Here is a 23,794-nt window from a genome sequence, read left to right as displayed (position 1 = left end):
CGAAGCACAGACAGTAATTGTTAATTTTTGAAATGTGTGGGCATGACGTAGTGGTCTACCATGTGTACTAACCAAGGCTCTCTTGATTGTAAGCAGTGATGTCTTGTCACATGTTTAAAAGTGCCTCTACTCCTCATCCCCACTTTGGAGGAAAAAAAAAGGCAGTATTTGCAGACATGGAGCAAATAATACTACCATGGATGATTTCAAGCTACCAGTATAACATCAGTTGGTTTGCAAAATTCCTAAACGTTAGACAGTTAGTTCTTAGGTCTTGATCTGAGCCTACTCCAGCATACTACTGATTTTAAGAAGAGAAATCCGACTCAGTCTGATTTAAGGGAAAACTAGAATTATCGGCTCATGTAACTGAAGATATTAGAGACAGGGCTGACATTAGCCCTGGCTGGATCCAGGACTTCCTTTGCCAACTCCTGGCTATGGGCTAGTGTCATTCTCCATATACTGTGGTTGCCCCCGAAGCTTCAGATCTAGATCCTAGAGTCAGAATAAGCAAAGACGGAGAACTCTGGGTCAGACTGGGGAAAAATCTCATCTTGCTACATACTTGCCACCATGACCTTGGACAATTTAATATCTCTGTGACCCAGTTTCTCATCTGTATAAAACCTAGTAATAATACCTATGTCATGGGATTGTTTTGGATATTTAATGAATCAATACCTAATAGTTTAGAAGAATACCTGGCAAAGAGTGAGCACTCAGGATGCACTCAGTGTTCTCATCACTATCGTCATCCTCCTAAATTAACCTCAGAAGAAACAAATCCTTTTCTAGCTAAAATCTTCACACTGAACTTTATCTGATGATGTGTAGGAATCATGTTTATTTCTAACAATTGTTCAGGCCACAAGAATAGCTAATCTTTAGGAGGTTATCTTCACTCAAATTAAGTAGATTGAAGATGGGAAAAAGGTGATTTTCCTAAGGAAAACTGATGTCCTTTACATAGAACTAAGTAAGGAATGATTAAGGGGCAAGCAAAAATAATGATGTTACTAATATATGTGTATATATGGAGAGAGAGAGAAAGAGAGCGCCAAAAAATGTATACACATTTTAAGAAAGGGAAAAAAATGTATTAAAATTGTAATACTCAATACATACTAATAACAAAAGATGAATATATGTCATGTGTATACATTTTTTGGCACCCCCGGTATATATACATATATATGATATATATATATGTGTGTGTATATATATATATCATACATACATCATATATATCATATATCACATATGACATATATGTGATATATGTATGATATATATATATATATATGTGTTATGTATATATACCGTGTTTTCCCCAAAATAAAACCTAGTGGGACAATCAGCTTTAACGCGTCTTTTGGAGCAAAAATTAATATAAGACCAGGTATTATACTATATTATATTATATAAGACCCAGTCCTATATTATAGTAATTTTTTTTTTTAATTTTTTAAATTTTTGCTCCAAAAGATGCGTTAGAGCTGATTGTCCAGCTAGGTCTTATTTTCGGGGAAACATGGTATGTAATATATATATATTTTTCCCCCCAACTGTTAGATGAAATATATCTGATCACGCCAAAGTTGATCTTAGTGACATGAAACTACACTTTGGATAGAACAATGGTGACAAAAATGATCTATTTGTGTAAATTCATGGAAAGTACATTATAGTAGTTCCTTAAAATGCAGACCATTGGTATTTGAGGTCTCACGGAAAAGTTACCTCAAATGAACAAAGTTATAATAATATGTGTTAAACCTCAAAGCACACCACTGTTTTAACCATTATAGAGAGGTAAACTTAACTGCTATCTGAGTGAAGATTTTTTGCGTTATTTGATTGCCAAGTAATTCACCTGAATTATTTATTTCATATTTCTAACTGGGTGATTTCTGGTCACTAAATGTGCTGTTTTCCCATCCTATCACCTTCTCCTTCGGATATATATTTTAATACACTGAATGTAAAGGTGTAATGAGCAGCAATCTTTATTTTTGATGAATTATTTTCTAAAACAGTTTTGATTACCTAAACTCTTTGATCATAAGTTTAAATAGTTGCAAAGGGTGTACTTTCCAACATTTTCTCAAAATTGAAATTAAAAAAAAAATGTATTACTCCTTTAAATACATCCAGTGACATTTGAATTGCCATAGTGATTCAATTTTTTTTTCAATTTTTTTACCTAACATCGATTTAAAAAATATATATATGAACAACAATCACAATCAAAATTCAAACAGGTCCTAAAATTTATATGAAAACTCAAAGAGCTAACAATAGTCAAGACTTGCTTGAAGAAAATAAAAGGATAGGATTTGTTTAGCAGATATCAAGGACTCTACCCTGATAAAGATTAGGACAGTGTAGTATTGGCTAAACAAATTGACAAATGGAACAGAATAAAAATGTGGAAACAGATCTTTGCAGCGATGGACATCTGGTTTGTAGAAGGTAGGATGGCTGAGCAATTGGTAAAGGAAGGTCTTTTCAGTTAATGAGGGGAAAATGAAATCAACCCAATTACAAAATGGGCAAAGAATCAGAATAGACATTTCTGAAAAATAGGCAAGTGGTCACTCAATTCATGAAAAGATGCTCATCATGCTATTAAAAGATGCTATTAACCATCAGATAAGTGGAAATCAAAAGCACAGTGTGATACCACTTCATACCCACTAGGATGGTTTAATCAGAAAGATAAATGTTGACAGGATGTGGAGAAATTGGAATCTTCATACATTGCAGGTAGGAATGTAAACTGGTGCTTTGGAAACCAGTATGGCTCAAAAGATTAAACATAGTCACAATATGTCCCAGCTCCTCCATACACAGGAGATGTGAAAGTGTTTATCCTCACAAAAACTTGTACACAAATGTTCATGCTGACATTATTTATAACAGCCCAAACAGTGGAATCAACCCAAATGTCCACCCTTCGATGAGTGGATAAACTGTGTTATGTTCATACAATGGAATATTATTTGGCTATAAAAAGGAATAAAGCGTTGTGAGAAGCGGCAGCAAGAATAAACCTTGCAAACACTATGTTAAGTGGAAGACGTCATGTACGGAAGACCAGATGTTGAATCATTCCATTGATATGAAATATCCAGAATAGGCAAATCCATAGAAACAGAAAATATAATATATTATGCTTTTGTAGGGCTGTGGGCATTGGGAGTTCATGAGGAGTAACTGCTTTTGGATGGATATAGGTTTCCATCCTTTTGAGGGGTGATCAAATGTCCTAAAATTGATCATCGTGAGGGTTGCATAACTTTGTGAATATACTAAAAACCACTGGATTGTACACTTAAATGAGTGAATTATGTGGTATGTGAATTATATCTCAAGAAAGCTTTTAAAAAACGTGGCTTTAACATTTACTGGTTTGAATGTTCAATGAAACTTTTCTTTGTAGCAAATGACAAATCTTGGGATTACATATTGATAATAGCTAAAAGTATCCAATACAAATTATGACCAACCAAGTGGCTTCAACAAGTCAAGTTTATTATTTTGTAGTTCTATAGTTTAGAAATTCGATGCAGGTCTCTCTGGATTAAAATTAAGGTGTTCCCAGTGCTGTGTTTCTTCTAGGGACTCTGACAGAGATTCTGTTTCCTTGCCTTTTCCATTTCCTAGAGGACTTCTGTATTCCTTCGTTCATGTCCCCCTTCCTCCATCTTCAAAGTCAGCAATGGATAGTCAAGTCCTGACATTGCATCACTCTGACCTAGCTTCCGTTGTCACATCTCTTTTCTTGGCTGTCTTCCTCTGCATATCTCTCCCACTTTTAAAGACCCTTGTGATTACTTTGGGCCCACCAAAATAATCCAGGATAATCTGCCGATTTTAAGGTCAACCGATTAGCAGTCTTAATTCCTCTTTCCCATATAGTCTAATACATATATAGGTTATGGATATCCTGGGGGGCGGGCAGTATTCTGCCCACCACACTGTGATTTTCTCCTGGTAAAAATGTGTACAAATTAAGGTAATGGAGAAAGCTGTATGTGTTCATGATAGTTTGATTAATCAGTAAAGGAGGATTTCTCTTTGGACAAAGTACTGTAGTAAATTTTGGCATAAATGAAGGGTAGGCCTTTATGTTGTAAAGTGGGGAAAGGCTATTGTGAACTCAGGTCTGTTCTCAGGCAAACCAACTTTAGGGGAAACAAAGATGTGAAAATTGAGGATGGGGAATAGAATTGATTGTTTTCAAATTATTGGGGGGCATATCCATGACCCAGAACCCCATCTAGAGGATGATTGATTTGGGGCAGTGGTCTCCAAACTTGGCTGACTTTATAATTACCTGAGACATTTGAAAAATAGTATCAGATTTTGAGGCTTTAATCCAGACCTACTGATTTAGAAGTTCAGAAAGCAAAGACCCAGAAGATGTTTTGAAAAATTGCTTTAGCTGATTCTGATAATTAACCAGATTAAATAACTATTAGCTTAGAAAACCAAAGGAGTCAAATTAGCAATGATAGAAGATAATTATATTCATTAGCCACTTCTGTTATGCGCTGGTTAGTTTTGAAGGTTACAGAACATATAAATATGACCTAGAGCTTTGGCCAGTCCAAACTACTGTGTAGCCAGCCAATAGAGAAATCTGAAAGTATCATTCTTCTCACTTCCAAGTAATCACCCCCAGCCACAAAACAGTAGAACCATTGGATTTTTTTCCTCTTTGGACACACATACTATGCATTATAAGCTATGCCTTATATGCGTTTGACTTTGTTAATTTGTCATAATGTGATTAGTTAAGTTCATTCTTATCCCACAGATCTAATGTAAGACTACAGTAGTGTTTGTGATCACTTTGCATTTATACCAAAAGTGTGATATATAGAGTCATGGTTCTATATAAAGTTATGGTTATAATTACTATTTAACATCTATTAATTAGCATATTTTCCACTCTTACAGCATAATGTTGATACTTTTTGTTAGTTTAATAACCTTTTCAGAAATAAGAAGAGAAACCTTTTAACAAAGTATGCAGTTAATTAGGAGGACAGCGGTTATTGTTGAATATTTTGATAAGCCTGAAGTGTTGCATTTCTCTGTAGATATTACACAACAGAAAGAAACTCAGGAAGAAACTCCACTCCTGACCCAGAGTCAGGAACCTCTGAAAACTCAGGAGAATATACCACCACCCATTCACTATCCTTTAGTTTTACAAACTAACTTTGAGGAAGAAGAAGAGGAAGGAGATGAACAAACTGGTTAGTAAACTTTTTCTCAGATTTAAAATGCACATTCAAAAATCTCATAGTATTTTCTACGTATTTCTTTGACTATTAGAGGTCTATAATGTAATATGTAAGGCAGATTTTGATGAGAAAATAGCTTTCAATTTATTAAGTATATTAAATTCATTATGTTCTCATTTGTTTTATGTGTATACATGCTTATCATTTGGATCGGAGGTTTTTGGCGTATGGCGGCTGAGAGACAGATCTCATGTTTAAATATGTACAGTTGCTCATAGGAATACCAATAACTTATTTATATATAACTTAACACTGACATACATGTGTGTCCATCGTTGATTACATGATTACATCTATCTCACATTTAATCCTTTAAGTTACAGAGATCCATAGAGTAGTGTATGATTTATAAAGCCCTATCAGCTGCATTATCCCAAGGAATCCTTGCAAAAGTATAAACAAGGTAGAAACAGTTCTTTTCATCCTAGTCTATTCTATTCACGCCTAGTACATGCCAATAAGTATGTACAGACAAAATAAACTTGCAGAAAAACTAGCCCTCACTCTGTCTTTGCCTGGGAATGTGTCCTTCTGTGGGGTCCAGGCCACCATCACGTCTGTGCTCAGGATCCTGTTTTGTCTCCCATTCCTGCATCCCCCGCCCCCAACAACTGTGACTGCAATATGGGAATTTATATCTCCAGCTTCTCAAGATACATAACGTGTAATTAGTCATTTCTTTTCTCTTGACTGATTCTTTCTAATACATGAAATATAGCAGTTAGAAATATTTGCCAGTTTGCAAATTATGGATTTAATTTTTTTGTTTTTTAAATGGTAATCCACCCATGAGAACAATGTTTGGGATTTTTCATTCTAGTTTATAAATTTTCAGATTATTTGGCTTTGGGACAATTTAATTTAAAAAAGTACATATCCTACAGATGCTTCTGGTTTATGGACAAAGACTCCTGAAGAAATTGAAGAAAAAAGAGCAATAAGGGAGATGTGTCATAAATCTGGTAAGGAATCAGGTATTTGTGGGGTTTCTAATGCTTGACGTGACAAATACACTAACCGTTACTTCTCTTATGGGAGATCAGGTGAATACTACAGGTTTCATACTCCTCCAGATACTTCGTCGTCAAAAAGCATAGACTCTGCAGCAGAAAAAGAGTTAGAAAGGTCTTCGGAAAATGGCAGGGAATTGCAAGAAGGTAAGGAATTAAAAGGCAGCATTTTAAGGTGATGCACAAGAGATATTTGGTATGATAGTCTGTGAATTATTTAGCAAGATGTACACTAGAATTAAATGATAAGTAATACATCAGAATTGAGACTGAGAAGACGTGCTTTTATCAGATGAAAAGCTGTTGTTAATATAATCATGCTTTCCGAAAGGAGACACAAAATGAATAGAGTTTATAAACACATGGTGACACCACATGCCCCATGTAGTCATTCCGTAAATAATTTGCTTTTACTGTTTTGTCTATAAAAATAAATCTTCCTGTGAAATAGGTGTAGGTTTTTCTTTATGAATAGAAAGGACAGTGTAGCCCTGGAAAGACAACAGGCAGGTCACAGAATGATATTAGTGGCAGAACACGGGCACACTCGTTCACTGAATGAGTGCCTTCTGTGTACCAGGCAATTTCAGGGCCAACACAGGTGGGTAATCCAAGGCTGGCCTTTCATGGATCTTATACTTAGGTGAATCTGATTTTGCTGTTGGTGAACAATTTTTCCCTTCAGGGCAAAATAAGAACATTGTTTTTGGATATAAAACCAGGAACTCAGAGAAAATCCATGGATGCTGTAGGTTCATATAGTTTTCTTGCCCCTAAGATGAGCTGAAAGACAAGTTTTGCAGCAGTGAGAGAGATTGCAATCCCTTCCTACACCTGAAAAAAAACCAAACAAAAAAACACACTCCCAGGATCAAGATGAGCATAATAGGATAAAGAATAAAGTACCTGTTTTGCAAGTACCTATGCGGCAAACCATTAAAACATATGGTGGGAGGTGGCGGGAACATAAGAACGGGCTGATAGGTGGGAGCCATCTAGGGAAGGACAACATTGCCCACATTACTAAAAAACAAAACAAAACAAAACAAAAAACCACCATCACAACAAAAAAAACCTAAAACAACAAACCAAAAACAAAGCAGACAAGTTAGTATTGAAATGAATATTGAAATGAATATTGAAAATTGTAGATTATAAAGACAATTATATGCAATTACGCGTTATATTATGTTTTTTAAAGCTTTTTATTTTTAAATAATTTCCGTAAATTCATGAGCACCCTTTACCCAGATTTCCCAAATGTTAGCATTTTACGTATGTGATTTTTCACTTTCACATTGTTATTATTACTTTTGAACTGTTTGAGAGTAAGTTTCAGACATAATGCCCCTATAAAAATCTTATATAACTGTAGTATAAGTATCAAAATCAGAAAATTGTCACTGACACAGTATTATTTATAGACTTTTATTTATTTATTTTTTTTTTTTACAAATTTCACCAATTGTGCCATGATTTCCTTTATAGCGAAATGAAGTTTTTCTCCTGGTTTAAAATCCAATCCAGAATCATGTGTTTCATTAGGTTGTCACATCTCTTTTACTCTGCTTTTAAAGTTATATTAGAAGAAAATTAGAGATGTATAAGGAAAATGGTGAGAATTATTTATCACTATATAATTAGCATATTTAAGTCAATAGTAGACTTTAATACTTTTTTACTCCATTTGTCCGTGGTAAATATATATAAACAAATGAATACTACAAAATTCATTATATAAAAAAATTGAATAAGCTAAATACATATACACATACGATAGTATTAGATTGCTTAAATTTTTAGTTGCCTTTTTATAAATTATCCACATAGGAAAATAAATGTTTGATGCTTTCCTGATAATTACAAAATTTGCTTAAAATTCAAATATTTATAAATTTATTCATCATATCACTATAAACAATACTTGCATTAACTTTTAGGCTTTTTATTATTATCATGAATTCTATCACAAACTTGTTAACTACCTAATGGTCCCTAGAATGATTTTTTTTTAAATTTTTTTATTTCTAGGGGATGGTCTTACCGTTCCAACAAAATTTAGCCTATCTGAAAAGCAGGGTGAGATGAAAGCATCGTTGGATGGGAAACCAAGGACTGACATAGCTGCTTTTGAAAATGGAGGTGAGTTATTTCATTACTGGTTGATTCTGAATACACCATCATATAATAAGTGAGTCTGAATTTTCTCTCATAACAAATTTTATTTCATCAAAATCTTTTTTACATTTTTATCAATGGCTTTGGGTAAACTCCTTGAGGCCAGGAAGTGTATATAATCACTTGACGTAGCTGAATCCCTGTGGTAGAATGTCTGGCCATTGATGTGCACTCTGTAAGCATTTGTAGAATAAGTGACTTTATGTTTAAACAATTAAATGACTGGATGAATGGAGACATGTTTATAAAATTTACAGGTGACTGGAAGTTAATATGCTGGAATAATGAGTCAAATTTAATAAGGTAAACAAACTCAAAATGGGATAAACAAAGCCTTCATTTAAGATCAAGACATTAAAGTTAGGTTTTCTTCAAGTTGGGAAAGTCCTGACATGATATAGATCGTGAGGACAAAAATAAATGTTTTTAGCCACAAGTTTTCAAAATGATTCAGTAATGTGTGTCAGCTAGCAAATAACTAAGGTAAACTTATATTGACTTATTAGGAGTAGTACAGGAAGATAATTAAATGTGATAAGTCACTTAAAGTACTCAGTAGAGTGTCTGACATAGAGACTAATGCTCCATAAATGTCAAATATTGTTATACTAGTTTCACTGATTTCTGTACAGGGCAGTCCACATTTGGATGTCACCTTTAATAAAGGTTACCTGAAACAATTATTTTATGTTATGTGACTTATGAGGTGAAGCATCTGGAAATTAAGTACATAAGTAATACTTAATGCAGCTATGCATATTATAGAAGACCTTTAAGGAACATAAAAATTACTTTTGTGTATCTGAAGATATTATATGAAAGATAAATTATATTTACACTGATTATCTCTAAAGGGTGATAAAGAGTGGAAGCAACCATTGTTATATGTCAAAGGAAAATTGATTGTGTTGACTATGTAAATTTTCTTGCTTATCAGTATGTAAGTGTACATACTGTATATTCATATACACATATATACACATGTGTTAATCTAAATATATATGACATATATTGAGATGGGGACGGTATCACTGAGAAGTATTTAAACAAAAGTGGACAAAAGGGATGTTGTAGAGGTGGATAATCCGGTATTAAAAGATAGTTTTGGGGGCGGCCAGTTAGCTAAGTTGGTTAGAGGGCACGCTCTTAACAACAAAGTTGCTGGTTTGATTCCCACTAGAAAAAAACACACTGTTACCCAATAAAATTAAAAAAAAAAAAAGATACTTTTGTACAACTTTCTGCCATCAGTGCCTCTGACACTAAGGTATTTTCATAGGAGGTGATTGTTACGTTCCACAGAAGATCATATTTCTTGGAGTAGATGAAAATCAAGCTTTAACTGAAGAAAAAGAAATCGCCGTGTCAAAATACTCAAATACTAAAGGTAATAAACCATTGATGATTTTAATCAATCTTTAATTTGGATAGATAAATTAAGCATAATGGTTGATTGTAGTAGGCAAGATAGTCAATACAATAGGCAAAGTAATCAATAAAAATAGACACTAAATAGGAGTCAAAAGCCCTAAGATTCCAGGCCTGGCTCCATGCCTAATTGTTTGACCATGAGACTGTATCTAATTAACCTGAAAAAGTAGCCTGTTGGGCTACACAATTTCTAGGAGTTGCTAGCTCTAAACTTACTGGTTTTCTTACGTGGTAATATCAAGTCATTTTTAGTTTCTTTTTCCAACTTCAAATACTCAGTACACATGTGATTGAATTTTCTTAGAAAGCTTTGTGAACACTGGGAAGAGTTTTAATCTCATGTTGACTTCCCATTTAACAATTATTACTAACTATAACCTGTGAATAATCAAGAGATATGATAATAAAATATACCCTCTAGCTTTATGCTGCTTAGAATCCCCCGACTGGTACCTCTCTGCTGGGCAGCTCTCTTAATTACAGACTAAAAGTACAGCTGTCCTGTCATTAGAGGGCTTTACATAGTCTCCATCTGATATTAATTAGCTTAATCTGCTGGTTTCCCATGAATAAATGTTCTTAAAAATAGGATAGGGCATTTGTAATAAAATTAAAGGATTCCAATGGAAAATTATATGTAAATCTGTTCCTCTCTCTCACTTAGAGATGGAAAACTAACTTTTGCCCAATCCATCAAAAGCAAAAATTAAAACAAAAACTAAAGCTACACTAATAACAGTACCCACCATCCACGTGTGGCTGTTTAAATTTACGTTGATTAAAATTTAATAAAACAAAAAATTAAATTCTTCAGTTGTACTAACCATATCTCAGGTGTTCAATATCTACATAAGACTAGGGGCTATCATTTCAGACAACACAGAGCTAGACTGTTTTCATCATTGCCGAAAGCTCTGTCGGGCAGTCCTGCTCTAAAGCATAAAACATGTCAAGTATCTTTGGAGCCTCAATTTACATTGGCACATTTGATGTAAAATTGATAATCTTTTAATTCTTTTATATGGAGTTATTAAAAATATTGCCAAATATATATAACTTACATATTGAAGAGAATGGATATATTTCTGAATTTTTAATGTTTTGTTAGTAACAGATTTGGGGGACTCAAGGCAATCATTAGGGCATTTCAGTAATGTGTTCTAAAAAGTAACATACATCATATATTTTAAAGAGGTATGCCCATTATAGAATGTTTGAAAAGTGAAATACCAACTGAGACACTTCTTTTACTAATACTGACCTTTTATTTTCTTAATTTGCTTTAAAAGATAACAAGGACAGCCCTCATCCAAAGCGTTCCCTTACTACCCGACTAGTACCTACAATGCACGTATTAAATGCTACTGAGAATATCAGTATGAAGTGCAGAGAGGACCCCTCTTCAAGTGAGACCTCTATCTCTTTTTGGCCTTAGATATATTTGTCTTATCATGGATTTGTTTTGCTTATTTGAAATAGAATTTTTTTAAAAGAAAAAAAAAGGACAGTTTAAAAATTATTCAGGATTAAGAATTAAAGAATATTTTTCTACTAACTCTGGCAATGAATTGTGATGTAGGTCCTAGTAAATAACATACTTTCCCACTATTTTAATTTAGGTATTAAAATTAAGAACATGCTACCTTCTCGAAAGATTCATTCGTATTGCATTTTAATTTAACCCATATTGCAATACATTGACATGTTTTTATTATGTTTTGATTATTTTTCTTGATTTGACTTCTCCTCGCTATTCAGTACTTTGAGCTACTTTTCCTGATGCATGAAGACTCATGAATCTTTCTCTCTGTCTCCTTCCCTCCTTCCTCCTCTCCTTTGTTTCATTTATTGAACCCATACAATATTCTTGGATCCCAGCTAAGCACTAAGGGAACTATGATGGTTTACCCCCAAAGAAGCTCACTTTAGTGGCACTTGTTAAAAATATGGTTTCCGAATCCATGGAATGGGAGCTTGAGAGGAAGGGTGGAGCATCTTGTTTGGAGAGGAGGCAGTGAATCCGTTTCTTTGAAGGCCTGATGCTTAACACTGAGGTTGAGAGCTCGGGCAAAGGCAGGTTTACTAGTCCACTGAAGACAGTGAATGTAATCGACACAGTGCCTTTCGTGTTCCTTTTCTCTGTGCATTAGTTACTTGTCAATGTTCAGGATTTCGCACAGAGAAATCACAACGAAGGCCGCTCTCTGTTAAATTGTTTAACAAGTGTCTAAAGAAATGTACCTTAAAAATTCCTGGAAAACTGAGTATGCATATAAAATTTTTGATGAGAAAACATCCAAGTAAAAAGTGAATAATTTAGTGATCTTAGTTAGCACTTACAGATTCTGATTATTCAGTCTTGTTTCACCAAACTATCTGTACACAAAACTTGTTAAGATCTTAAAAGGTGAAGGTAAAATTCACTAAAAGTATTTTACATTAATCCAACCTCTTAAGTAGTAGTCGTTTTGGATAAAAATGTACAAAAAGATTTATGTTCAAAATAATTCTAAAACTACTTACAGTAACATTGTCATGAGATATATATATATATATATAATTATATTTGGAATGTAACTTTATCATCTTTTAAATGAACCTACACGTTTCTTTGGAGAAAAGCATTTTTCTCTAAGGAATGCTACTTATAGAAAGTTTTCTCATCTATTTTCAAGATAGTTTTTTTTTTTTTTTTTTTTTTGGTAGTTAAAAATAAATCGCCCTTTGTTCTAGAAAGTAAAGTATTAGGGTGTTGAATTTATTTTTTCTCTTGCTTGACATGTGAATGCACAAATACGTAATTATCACCTCCAGTAATTTTCAGATGAAAGCATCTCTTTTAAAAACTGTAACAATTTATGTCTCCTCTAAGTGAATGATGTCCAGCCAGTGAGGAAGCCTCATTTTAAGGGGGTGAAAAAAAGAAAATGGATTTATGATGAACCAAAGAACTTTCCCGGCTCAGGAATGAGGAGAGGTATAGTATCTATATATATTTGATATTCATAAACTGTAATTTGAGAAGAGATTAAATATCAAATACTACTTTATACCCGAAAAACAAATCACTGTGGTATAATATGTTATTTTAGACATCAACTCAACTCCAAGAAACTTAGTTCTTTTAGCTTGCATTGTCTTCCACCGTGATATCAAACACTTCAAGTGCAGCATGTTGTTAAGGTATGAAACCAGCTTGTTTTATCCCTCACTCCTTTTCCCCTTTCTTTTATAGCAGTACAGGCCTCAAATCCTAAAAGTAAAATGAGTTACCATCACAATAATAAAACCAGAAATGCTGAGAATGCATCCTCCATCCATGTTCAGAGCAATGCCGTCAGGACTGCCTCATTAAATGCCCCTCCCCACAGCAGGCCCGCAAATGGGTTCTCCAGTCGGGTCCATGTTTACAAGGAGCCCAAACTCCACCTCTGTCCAGGTGAGGCTCTCTACTCATATGGTTTACTCATGTCTGTGGTTTGCATTCCCATGGGATTTCCTGATGGTCCAACTAATCTTCATTGCTGCCTACTCCCCTCTCCCTTTTCCAAGCCATCACCCCCATCTTAGAAACCTTGTGAGAGGATTTCTTGCATGTGCAGTCGTGCACGTGATTTAAAGGTTATGGAGGAAAACAAGTTGGTGCAGAGGAGTTGACATTGAACCTCCCACACCTCTAGTTTTGTCTCAGAGCTCTGCACTTTGTTCCCCCTCGATAGCTTTATTTCTCTCTGGAGGATTCTTTTCAAATAGTCGACATTTTCTTGTTCCATTAACTGTATTGTTCAATTATCACTTTCAAGCTAGTGCCTTGGCTTTTCTTTAGACCTTCATGATTACTTTCTGAAAGGGTTGCTTTGTGGGTTAACTGCAATATTTTTGACAAGCTCTCATCCCTCCCACCATGGAAAGATTGCTTCTAAATCATTTCATCATATAATAGTCAAAATCATACAATATGTCAGGAAGTACAGGAGGAAATCAAATCTCTTTTTCTTCCTGTCTCAGATGAATTTTGCTCTTTCGAAGTTGGGTTGCACGTTTCTCCACTTAACAAAAGGCCACTCAATCCCTATCGTTTCATGTTTGTATTTTCCTATGTTCACAGTTTAGCTAGTGGAGTTCTAAATGTTGTGTACTTTGTAAAACTTAAGTAAAAACTATGTCTCTCTTAGGTCCTTTCTTTTATAATTTAAATAGAAGTTAGCTTTATTTAAAATATTTTTTCCTATGTGTTTTTGAATAGAGTGGTGTATGAATTTGTATATAAAAATAAGGATATTATTAGGTGAAATTGGGTTTTAATTTATTTTCTTAAAATATGATTATTTTATTATTAATTTCATTATGGTTTTACTGTGAGGAGGCAGCTATGAAGAATACAATGACTACCAGAATAGTTTGGTGCCATTGTCTACATTTGTGTTAAGGTGGTCGCGATTACACTCATGATTGCTTTTGCATTATTAGTGAAAATGTTGACACAGGGAAAAAAGCAAATACATGTTTAGCATGATTATGTATCAGGCTTTGAGACTCACAGCTGCATAGTAATATTTGAAAACATAAATACAACCTTGTTAGATAATGGTTCAAATATAGAGCTGTCAGAGGAAAAGTAGATAGTTAAGGACCAATTCAGTATATAAATGCTTTGGTTTCCTAGGACAGTGAGTTCATTACAGTAAGGCAGTCACTGCCATCATGGGAGTCACTTCACTAAAGGAAAAGGGAACAGGGCTGTACCTCTCACATCTCCTTCCCTCCCTTCTTCCTTCCTTTCCTCCATTCTTTCTTTTTTCTTCTTCTAACTCTACAAATATTAATATTAGCAGAATGGTATGTAAAATCATGGTAAAGCAAGGCAATGTAATATTTTGATCACATCCAGATACCATACCCTCCTCTAGCTTAGTGTCATGGAATTGAACAGCCAATGAAGAGATGTGTTAACCCTATTCATTGATAACTTAAATGGTCTTAATAAGTGTGCTTGTGTTCCTGATGCCTTAGCTTTGAAATGGTAAAATGAATTACTTACAGAATAACCTCACCTGTGAGATGTTTATAACTTTGAAACACTCCTGGAATATGATTTTAAAGTTATACAATATTTGATTTCAATCTTCTTTTTTTTTCTCAGATAGATATATGTCAACGTCATATAATGGTTCAGCCTGGCGAAAAAGAATTCCTTTTTCAAAAACATATTCAAAAACTGAAAAGATATATATAGGTAAATATTTACTAGTGATTTTATTGTATCATACAATTCTAAAAATGAATGACAAGTTTTTAAGCTCAAGGAAAGGAATATATTTTAGAAAATTTAGAAAATTTTCATGACATATATGAACATAATTACTTGGGGTTTAGTAGGTCTTTTTAAAAAAGATTTTTATTAAATATATAGCTAACATAAACATTATATCAGTTTTAGGTGTACATCATAGTTGTTTAACATTTATATACGTAAAGAAGTGATCACCATAAGTCCAGCAACCATCTGACACTGTACCACACTATCACAGTATTATTGTCTATATTCCCTGTGCTGTATGTTACACCCCCATGACTTATTTGTTTTATACATGGAAATTTGAACCTCTTATTCCCCTTCACCTTCCCCCCCTTTTTTAATTTTTCAATTACAGTTAACATTCAATAGTATTTTATATAAATGTCAGGTGTACAGCATAGTGGATAGACATTTGTATAATTTAAGAAGTGATAACCATGACACTAGTACTCACCTGGCACTATACATAGTTATTACCATATTATTGACTATATTCCCTTTGCTTTCCTTTACCATCCCCATGACTATTTCTTTTTTTTAAAGATTTTTCTTGGGGAAAGAGAACAGGACTTTATTGGGGAACAGTGTGTACTTCCAGGACTTTTTCCCAAGTCAAGTTGTTGTCCTTTCAATCTTAGTTGTGGAGGGTGCCGTTCAGCTTCAAGTTGTTGTCCTTTCAGTCTTAGTTGTAGAGGGTGCAGCTCAGCTCCAGGTCCAGTTGCCATTTCTAGTTGCGGGGGGCGTAGCCCACCATCCCTTGCGGGACTCCAGGAGTTGAGCTGGCAACCTTGTGGTTGAGAGCCCACTGTCCCATGTGGGAATCGAACCGGCAGCCTTCGGAGCTAGGAGCACGGAGCTCCAAACAGCCTGAGCCACCGGGCCGGCCCCCCCATGACTATTTTGTAACTATCAATTTGTACTTCTTAATCCCTTCCCCTTTTTCACTCTGTCCCCCAAACGCCCTCCCGTCTATCACCCAGATAAATCTAGTACCCATCTGACATGATACATAGTTATTACAATATTATTGACTATATTCCTTATGCTATACCCTACATCCCCATGACTCCTGTGTAACTACCAATTTGTACTTCTTAATCCCTTCCCCTTTTTTCACCACCCCCTTAACCCCCTCCCATCTGGCAACCATCAAAATGTTATTTATATCTATGAGTGTGTTTCTGTTTTGTTTATTTTGTTCTTTAGATTCCACATAGAAATGAAATCACATTGCATCTGTCTTTCTCTGTCTGACATACTCCACTCAGCACAATACCCTCCAAGTTCATTCATGCCACTGCAGATGGCAAGAACCCATTCCCTCGGGTTCTTGGCTGAGCAATATTCCATTGTATATATGTACCACCTCCTCTTTATCCATTCATCCATCGATGGACACCCAGGCTGCCTCCACATCTTGGCCATTGTAAACAATGCTGCAGGGAACAACATATGGATGCACATGTCCCCTCGAAGTAGCATTTTGAGTTTCTTCGAATAAATACTCAGAAGTGGGATAACGGGGTTCTTCTTTGTCTCTTGTTATATAGCCTTTGGTTTTAGAGTCTATTTTGTCTGGTATAAGTATTGTAACCCAGCTTTTTTTTTTTTCCATTTTCATTTTCATGAAGTAACTTTCCATCCCTTTACTTTTAGTCTGTGTGTGTCTTTCAATCTGAAGTGAGTCTTCTGTAGGTAACATATGTAAGGGTCTTCTTTTATCCTTTAAGCCACTATGTTTTCAATTAACCCATTTACATTGAAAGTAATTATTGATAAATATGTAGTTATTGCCATTTTGTTATTCATATTATAAGGATCTACAATGAAGACTACGCTACCCAACAAAGCTATCATTTAAAATCAAAGGACAGATAAAGAGCTTCTCAGACAAGCAAAAGCTAAAGGAATTTATAACCACCAAACACGTATTACAAGGAATGTTACAGAGTCTTCTTTAAGATGAGTATACATATATATAATACGTGTTTGGTGGTTATAAACTCCTTTAGCTTTTGCTTGTCTGAGAAGCTCTTTATCTGTCCTTTGATTTTAAATGATAGCTTTGTTGGGTAGCGTAGTCTTCATTGTAGATCCTTGCTTTTCATCACTTTGAATATTTTGTGCCAATTCCTTCTGGCCTGCAAAGTTTCTGTTGAGAAATCAGCTGACAATCTTATTGTCTTTTTCTTGCTGCTTTTAGGATTTTCTCTGTGTCTTTAATCTTTGGCATTTTAATTATAATGTGTGTTGGTGTGGGCCTGTTTGGGTTCATCTTGTTTGGGACTCTCTGCTCTTCCTGGACTTGTATGTCTATTTCCTTCACCAGGTTAGGAAAATTTTTTGTCATTATTTCTTCAAATAGGTTCTCAATCTCTTGGTCTCTCTCTTCTCCTTCTGGTACCCCTATGATGTGAATGTTGTTATGCTTGATGTTGTCCCAGAGGTCTCTTACGCTATCCTCATTTTTTAAAATCTGTTTTCCTTTTGCTGTTCCAATGGGGTGTTTTCTGCTACCTTGTCTTCCAAATTGCTGATTCGATCCTCTGCTTCATGTGGACTGCTGGTGATTCCTTCTGGTGCATTCTTCATTTCAGTTATTGTTTTATTCACTTTTAACTGGTTCTTTTTTATGACCAGGCTTTTTTTTTTATGTTTGCTATCTCCTTATTGAAGTTTTTACTAAGTTCCTTGAGTATCCTTATAACCACTGTTTTGAACTCTGTATCTGGTAGGTTGCTTGCCTCCATTTTGTTTAGTTCTTTTTCTGGAGTTTTCTTCTGTTCTTTAATTTGGGATGTAGTTCTTCGTTTCCTCATTTTGGCTGCCTCCCGGTGTTTGTTTCTACATATTAAGTAGGGCTGCTGTGTCTCCTAGTTTTGCCAGTGGCTTTAAGTAGTAGGTGTCCTGTGGAGCCTGGTGGCACAGTGTCCCTGTTCACCTTGCTGGGTGCTCCAGGAGTGTCCCTTGTGTGGGTTGTGTGCCTTCCTGTTATAGTTGAGCCTCAGTTGCTATTGGCATGTCAGTGGGTGGCGTTGGCCATCAGGCTTAGTGGCTGTGGGATTTGGTCACATCCACAGCTGTGGTCTGCTGTGCAAGGGGCTTACCCCAAGGAGCTGGATTCAGCCCAGCAGGCTCTGGTGCCTATTGAGACCACCCCTTCTGTGTGCAACTTGTCAGGCTAATTGGTTGGGGGTCTGAAGCCAACCTCCAAGCATGTTGGTTTTGGGGACTGTTAGGAGGGGCTCAGGTGTAGGCCAAGATCAGCCACTGCCTGTGATTCACCAGGCAGTAGCTGGTAGGAGGTACAAAGGGAGCTACAGTTGGTCGCTACCTGTGCTGTACCTGGAAATACGTGGGAGAGACCACGCTGTAAACTGAAAACAGCTGCCACCAGTACCAGATCTAGGGTAGCTTTGCAAAAAGCCAGGACACACTGAGGCGTGCTGCCACATGCTGGCTCCCATAAAGTTCAGTTGCCAAAAACGCCTCTTGAGATATGGAGTTGGGTGAGGCAGAGTGTCAATGAGTCAGCAGGATGCAGCAAGCGGAGCTCAGCCGACCATTCAGATTCAGATTTGGCCTCTGAGGGCGGGCTCAACACAGAAAAGATGGCACCCACCTGGGGGCTGCACAGGCATAGAACCCCACACTGGGCCAATGAGGACTGTCCCTCCAGCCCTTGCCTGCAGCAACACACTTCAGTGTGCTCCTCGTTTGTCCCCGAGGCAACGTGAGTCATTGTCCCTCCGCTGGAGCCCAGGGTGAGTGCCTGCATGGGCCCTTTACGAGGCCGTCTGGGTTTCCTGCAGCCTCCCATCGCACCCAGATGGTCGGAATCCCCACTTTTTTTCACAGTCAGCTGTTGTGGTGGCTCCACTTCTTGGCACCAGTACTCCAGGTTGGGGGGCTTGGTGTGGGGTGGAGTCCTTTGCTCCTCCATGGGGGAACCTCTGTGGCCAAGATATCCCTTCCAACTTTCCTCTGCCACACAGAGGTTTGTGGCCACCCTGTTTTGCGTCTCTGCTCCTCCTAACAGTCTCGACATGGCTTCTTTACATCTTTAGTTATTAAACCTCTGTTCATCTAGAATTCAGATGGTTCTCCAGGTTGATTGTTCTATAATTTAGTTGTTTCTTTGATGGATTCACAGGATGAGGCAAGCACAGCATTTATCTACTCTGCCATTTTGGATCTACAAGTTTAGATATTAGCAATTTAATTTTACTTTGTCTACTAGCAATTGAATTTTACTTTGTTTTATTGTGTTCTTCTTTGCTTATTCTTATGTATTATCAGAATCTTTTGATATATTTCTCTCCTTAGGTATAGGTGTAGCAGTTTTAGCAATTATATTATATGTTAAGATACATTTTTTTTTGAACTACAAAGCAAATATATACAACTGTATTTTGACACAAAATTCTAAAGCCCTACTATATCTACCATAGACAAATATTGGTTGGTAGAAACTATCAGGGCCTTTAAGATGAAGTTTCCAGGCCACACACTTTAGAGAGACTGTGGTCTCCCTCTTGTTGTACTCTGTTCTCTGGGAGGGTGTGGGTATCGTGGGAACCTCACCAGAGTAGAGGTTTGTAGCAGACTTGATCTCAGTTGATTCTTTTGCTAAAAAGCTTTTTGTCTTCTCCCAGGTTATCCTGGGGCTGGCTCAGTAGGTTTGGAAAACCACACAGGATAAAATGATGGTTTTACTTACTTCTCAGAAAACTGAACCTTCCAGAATAAGTTCTAGATAGGCAGTTTCTACCTAAATCAGTAGCCTAGAACTTTCAGAATCATCTGAAATCCATATCTTCTCATACAAGAGCTTTCCAGAATGAACCAGAACACATCCAGACTAGAAACGGTTCCTTTTCCAAAATAAATAGCTGGGATCTTCAAAAGCAGTATTTCTCTAAACTCTTTTGACAGCAACTGTGACATAGTATGTAGATTTGTATATATATTTATGTACTAGAGTCGATCATTTATCTTTTTTCCCATCTCTTCCCAAAACATATTGTTCTTCAAGAGAACTCTGCTGCAACATGATTTAATTGACTATATTTTCTCTTAAGTTAGTGTGGGTTTTCACATGTGATTGCATTTAATTTGGGAGGGGAAGTCTATGAAAATCCTGACTAAAACTACAAATTGCCGAGCCACATCTTTTTCTCCCATGGTTTCCTTGTGGATAGGATACTTTTTGGAGTATTAAAAGATGTGCTTCTCACCCCTGTCCCATCCCAGGGACTGTTCTTGTATCTCAGCAGCCTTCTCACCTCCCCTCCCAGATAGTTAAACATGAATTGCAAAAGGATTGGCGGGGGAGGGAAGGGTCACTTCAGAACATGAAATATGTATCATCCATGCATGGTACAGGAAAGGGGATTTGACAGGAGATGTGTGCTGAGAAAACCACTTTTTTCTTTCAATCTGGAGAGTAAAGAGGAAAGTATGGAGTGGCAGCAAGAGACCAGATACAGTGTGGAGCTACTTATTAGGTACTATTCCCCCACCACCTCCAGCTATGCCAGACCCCAGATATAGAAAGATCAGTGATAGAATTCCCGTTGTAGTTGATAAGAATGCGAGCATGAAGAGGATCTGCATTGCACTTCCTAGATGCAACCTAGCGGGAAAAGCTTTGGAGAGAATTTTTTAATGCCATCTGGTGGTGGGGTTGGGGGGTGGGCAACCAGGTGTAACACGAGAAGGCTGGAGACCGCGTCTTGAGATTTCCAAGCTCCAAGTTTGCTTAAGAGGGCATCCTATATTCCTGTGAGTTTCCAGTGAGAGTGATTACCTGGGAGAAAGGACCAGTAGATCTCCACTAAATCTCCTGGCTGGGACTGACTGAGGGGATGACATCAGAAAGATGCTTTTGTGGAGGGACCCTATTGGAGGGAAGGGCTCAGCTGAAATCTCAACAGATTGCTGTGCTAGGGAGTTGATTAGCACCATCCACTGATCAAACCCTGTTACTTGAAGTATGATCTGAGGGCCACCAGCAATGCCATCACCTGGGAGCTCATTAGAAATGTGGAATCTCCATCGCACACCTGCTGAATCAGAATCTGCATTTTAACAAGATCCCCACGTGATTAGGATGTACATTCAAGTTTGAGAAACCCTAGACTACGTTATCTGGGCTGCCATTCACCCCAGCACATGACCCAGACCTTGTTGAGGCACAACATTGTTGAGATGACATTCTCTTCCTAGTTGTCACATAGCAGCAATCATCCTTCCCTGTCCCAATCCTAGAAATTAGGATAAGTAGCAGGGAGGTCGGGGAGGGAGAAAAACCCTGAGAAAGAATGTCAAATCTGAATGTGATTGAAATAGAAATATGAAATAACTAAGACATCACTGAATTTAACAAAGTTTATGTGCAAAGGACCAGATAAGTTTTCCACATTGGGCAGAATGGGATTTATAGTCCAAAAATTAAAAACAGTTATAACAAAATAAAATTAGTTTTCGTGTTTACCTGAGCTATATACTGGAAAATGTATAACTCCTAAACTCTCATCCTTTTCAATTGTAGTCATCACCAGAATAAGAGAAAGATTAGCTTGTATTTTCTCCCCTGTACTTCCTGCTAGGGCACAGAGGAGCAACATAAGCATTACTCAGTAGACAGATGGACTGCTAAAGAGAGGAGGCATAAAAGAAACTGCCACCAGTCTATTCCTCCAAGAAATATCTGGGTTCCAAGACCACACAAGTGTAAATGGATGAGAGGAGCCTTTTGGGAAAATGTCATTGGATACTATAAGGATAATGTAATAGGAGAGAAAAATGTGTCTTTGGGAACTGAGGAAAGGATCTGAAGGCAATTAGAGGTGTCATCCTTATTGCTAGCCTTCCCTTGGGGCCATTTCTCCTTTCTGATAGGGACATAACTGATGTGACTGGAGGTACCTGTCTCCTAGGATGGAACATTCATTCTGTTCATTCTGGGTGCCCCATGGTACAGCCATATATATATATATATATATATATATAGTTTTATTTCCAATCCATCCATCCTTCCATCCAAATTCAAAACACAATAAGCTTCAGAAAGAAGTGGGATTAGTTTGAATGGCATTCTGAAAACTTAAGAATTAAAACAATGGCTTAGTTTTTGTTTTGCCTTTAGATTTATGGTAAATAATTAGCAACAGACATGCAAAATGTCAGTACTCTGAAGAATGCTGGAAAAGAAAATGACTGCAATAATTTGTGTGTTTTGTTAGAGCCAAGAAGAAATGGGAGCAAGTAAACCTGGAGGTTGAGAGAAGAGAAAAATAAGAAAAGAGGAAAGTGCTAAACATCATCTGATTTACAATCAAAAATGAAAATTCAAAGAATGAGATATTCAAGTACTGCATACTGTATACTGGGTAGTCAAAGATGATAAAATGCAAATTCTGAAAATAAGATGCAGGAAGTACATTGTGCTCTTTCAAAACTGATAAAAATGCAAATTGCGAACAGCTGCCTGTGTATATAGGTAGGTCTGGAATTCATTTGATGCATTGCCACAAACATTTAATAAAATTGAAAAGTTTGACAATTAAAATCATTCTTTAATTGTAAACTAAGTTAGATTGCACAGATTGAGGAGTGAAATTGTGTCTTTGATCTCTGTTTTGCAATATCCTTTACGGAAGAAACCTCACATTTTCTTTCTTTCCCTAAGTATTAAGCTGGGCATTCAGTGATAATAACGGATAAAGTGTAAACAAATTCAGTGCAGTCCCAAGGTGACAGTCTGGTGATGAGTATGTTAGAGAAATTCCAATAGAAATACACTTTGATGTGTTGTAGAGACAGATTATTATGCAGGGCAGGTGCTAAACAATGTCTTTTAGTTGGCAACTACAAAATCAGTCTGCTGAGATGCACTACATTCAATACTGAAAAATAAACATTTTCTTACTATGAAAACAAAAATTATACAATCGCATTTGAGAAAAGGACTTGTTAAAGGAAAAACACTGTGAATTAATAAGCTGTTGTCCCAAAAGTCTTTGTGAGGTTCTAAGGCTTTTATAACTCCAGAAGTATAAATACTTATAAATGTGAGAGAGACACCTACTTGAAAACTTATTTCCATTTCTTTTGCACTTGTTTAGAATTGTATATCTTGAATAATACATTTTTTATTTAATTTTTAAAGTTGCATCTGCAGAATGACTGAAACAAAAACTTAAACTTAAAAATTTATTCTTCACAGGTAAAAACAAATAAGAGAGCAATGTAAGTAATTAATTTTTCAAATGATGTTTTTGTAAGTTTGTAGCCTTAATACTTCTGAGTTCATTAAAGCTCAAAACTTCACTAAAATTTGGGACACCCTGTATTTATACTTGCATCCATCTTGTGGTTATCGGTAGCCTCTTGTTCAATATTTATTGGGGGTGGGAATCAGGGTTCTTAGAAACATTTTATTTTAAAATATAAGATGTGATTCCAGCTTGTAGAGTAATAAACCTAATTTCTGGTGCTCTGTCTACCCACTTCCAAACCCTAATGGTGCTCTGTCTACCCACTTACAAAAACAT

The 23,794-nt window shown here is 36.2% G+C and overlaps 1 protein-coding gene across 3 annotated transcripts in view; it reads left to right on the top strand.

Moving 5' to 3' along the window:
- C10H12orf50 (chromosome 10 C12orf50 homolog) overlaps positions 1–22,743 on the top strand; it is a 38,640-nt gene extending 15,897 nt beyond the window's left edge. Inside the window, exons 5-14 of one of the 3 annotated variants that reach the window (XM_033116928.1) lie at positions 5,112–5,270; positions 6,203–6,280; positions 6,362–6,475; positions 8,360–8,470; positions 9,786–9,893; positions 11,227–11,343; positions 12,810–12,914; positions 13,176–13,376; positions 15,081–15,173; positions 22,484–22,743. In XM_033116928.1, coding sequence (XP_032972819.1) covers positions 5,112–5,270; positions 6,203–6,280; positions 6,362–6,475; positions 8,360–8,470; positions 9,786–9,893; positions 11,227–11,343; positions 12,810–12,914; positions 13,176–13,376; positions 15,081–15,173; positions 22,484–22,509 — 1,112 coding nt within the window. In that variant the 3' untranslated portion in view covers positions 22,510–22,743. Of the gene's footprint in view, positions 1–5,111; positions 5,271–6,202; positions 6,281–6,361; positions 6,476–8,359; positions 8,471–9,785; positions 9,894–11,226; positions 11,344–12,809; positions 12,915–13,172; positions 13,377–15,080; positions 15,174–22,483 lie in introns of all 3 variants that reach the window. The other 2 variants (XM_033116927.1, XM_033116926.1) reach the window with 2 other exon arrangements.
- Positions 22,744–23,794: the final 1,051 nt, after the last annotated feature.

This window comes from Rhinolophus ferrumequinum, chromosome 10 (genome assembly GCF_004115265.2).
Source record: "Rhinolophus ferrumequinum isolate MPI-CBG mRhiFer1 chromosome 10, mRhiFer1_v1.p, whole genome shotgun sequence".
Classification (NCBI taxonomy): Eukaryota; Metazoa; Chordata; class Mammalia; order Chiroptera; family Rhinolophidae; genus Rhinolophus; species Rhinolophus ferrumequinum.
Note: the sequence above shows the minus strand (reverse complement) of the source record. Positions and strands in the feature narration are given on the sequence as shown.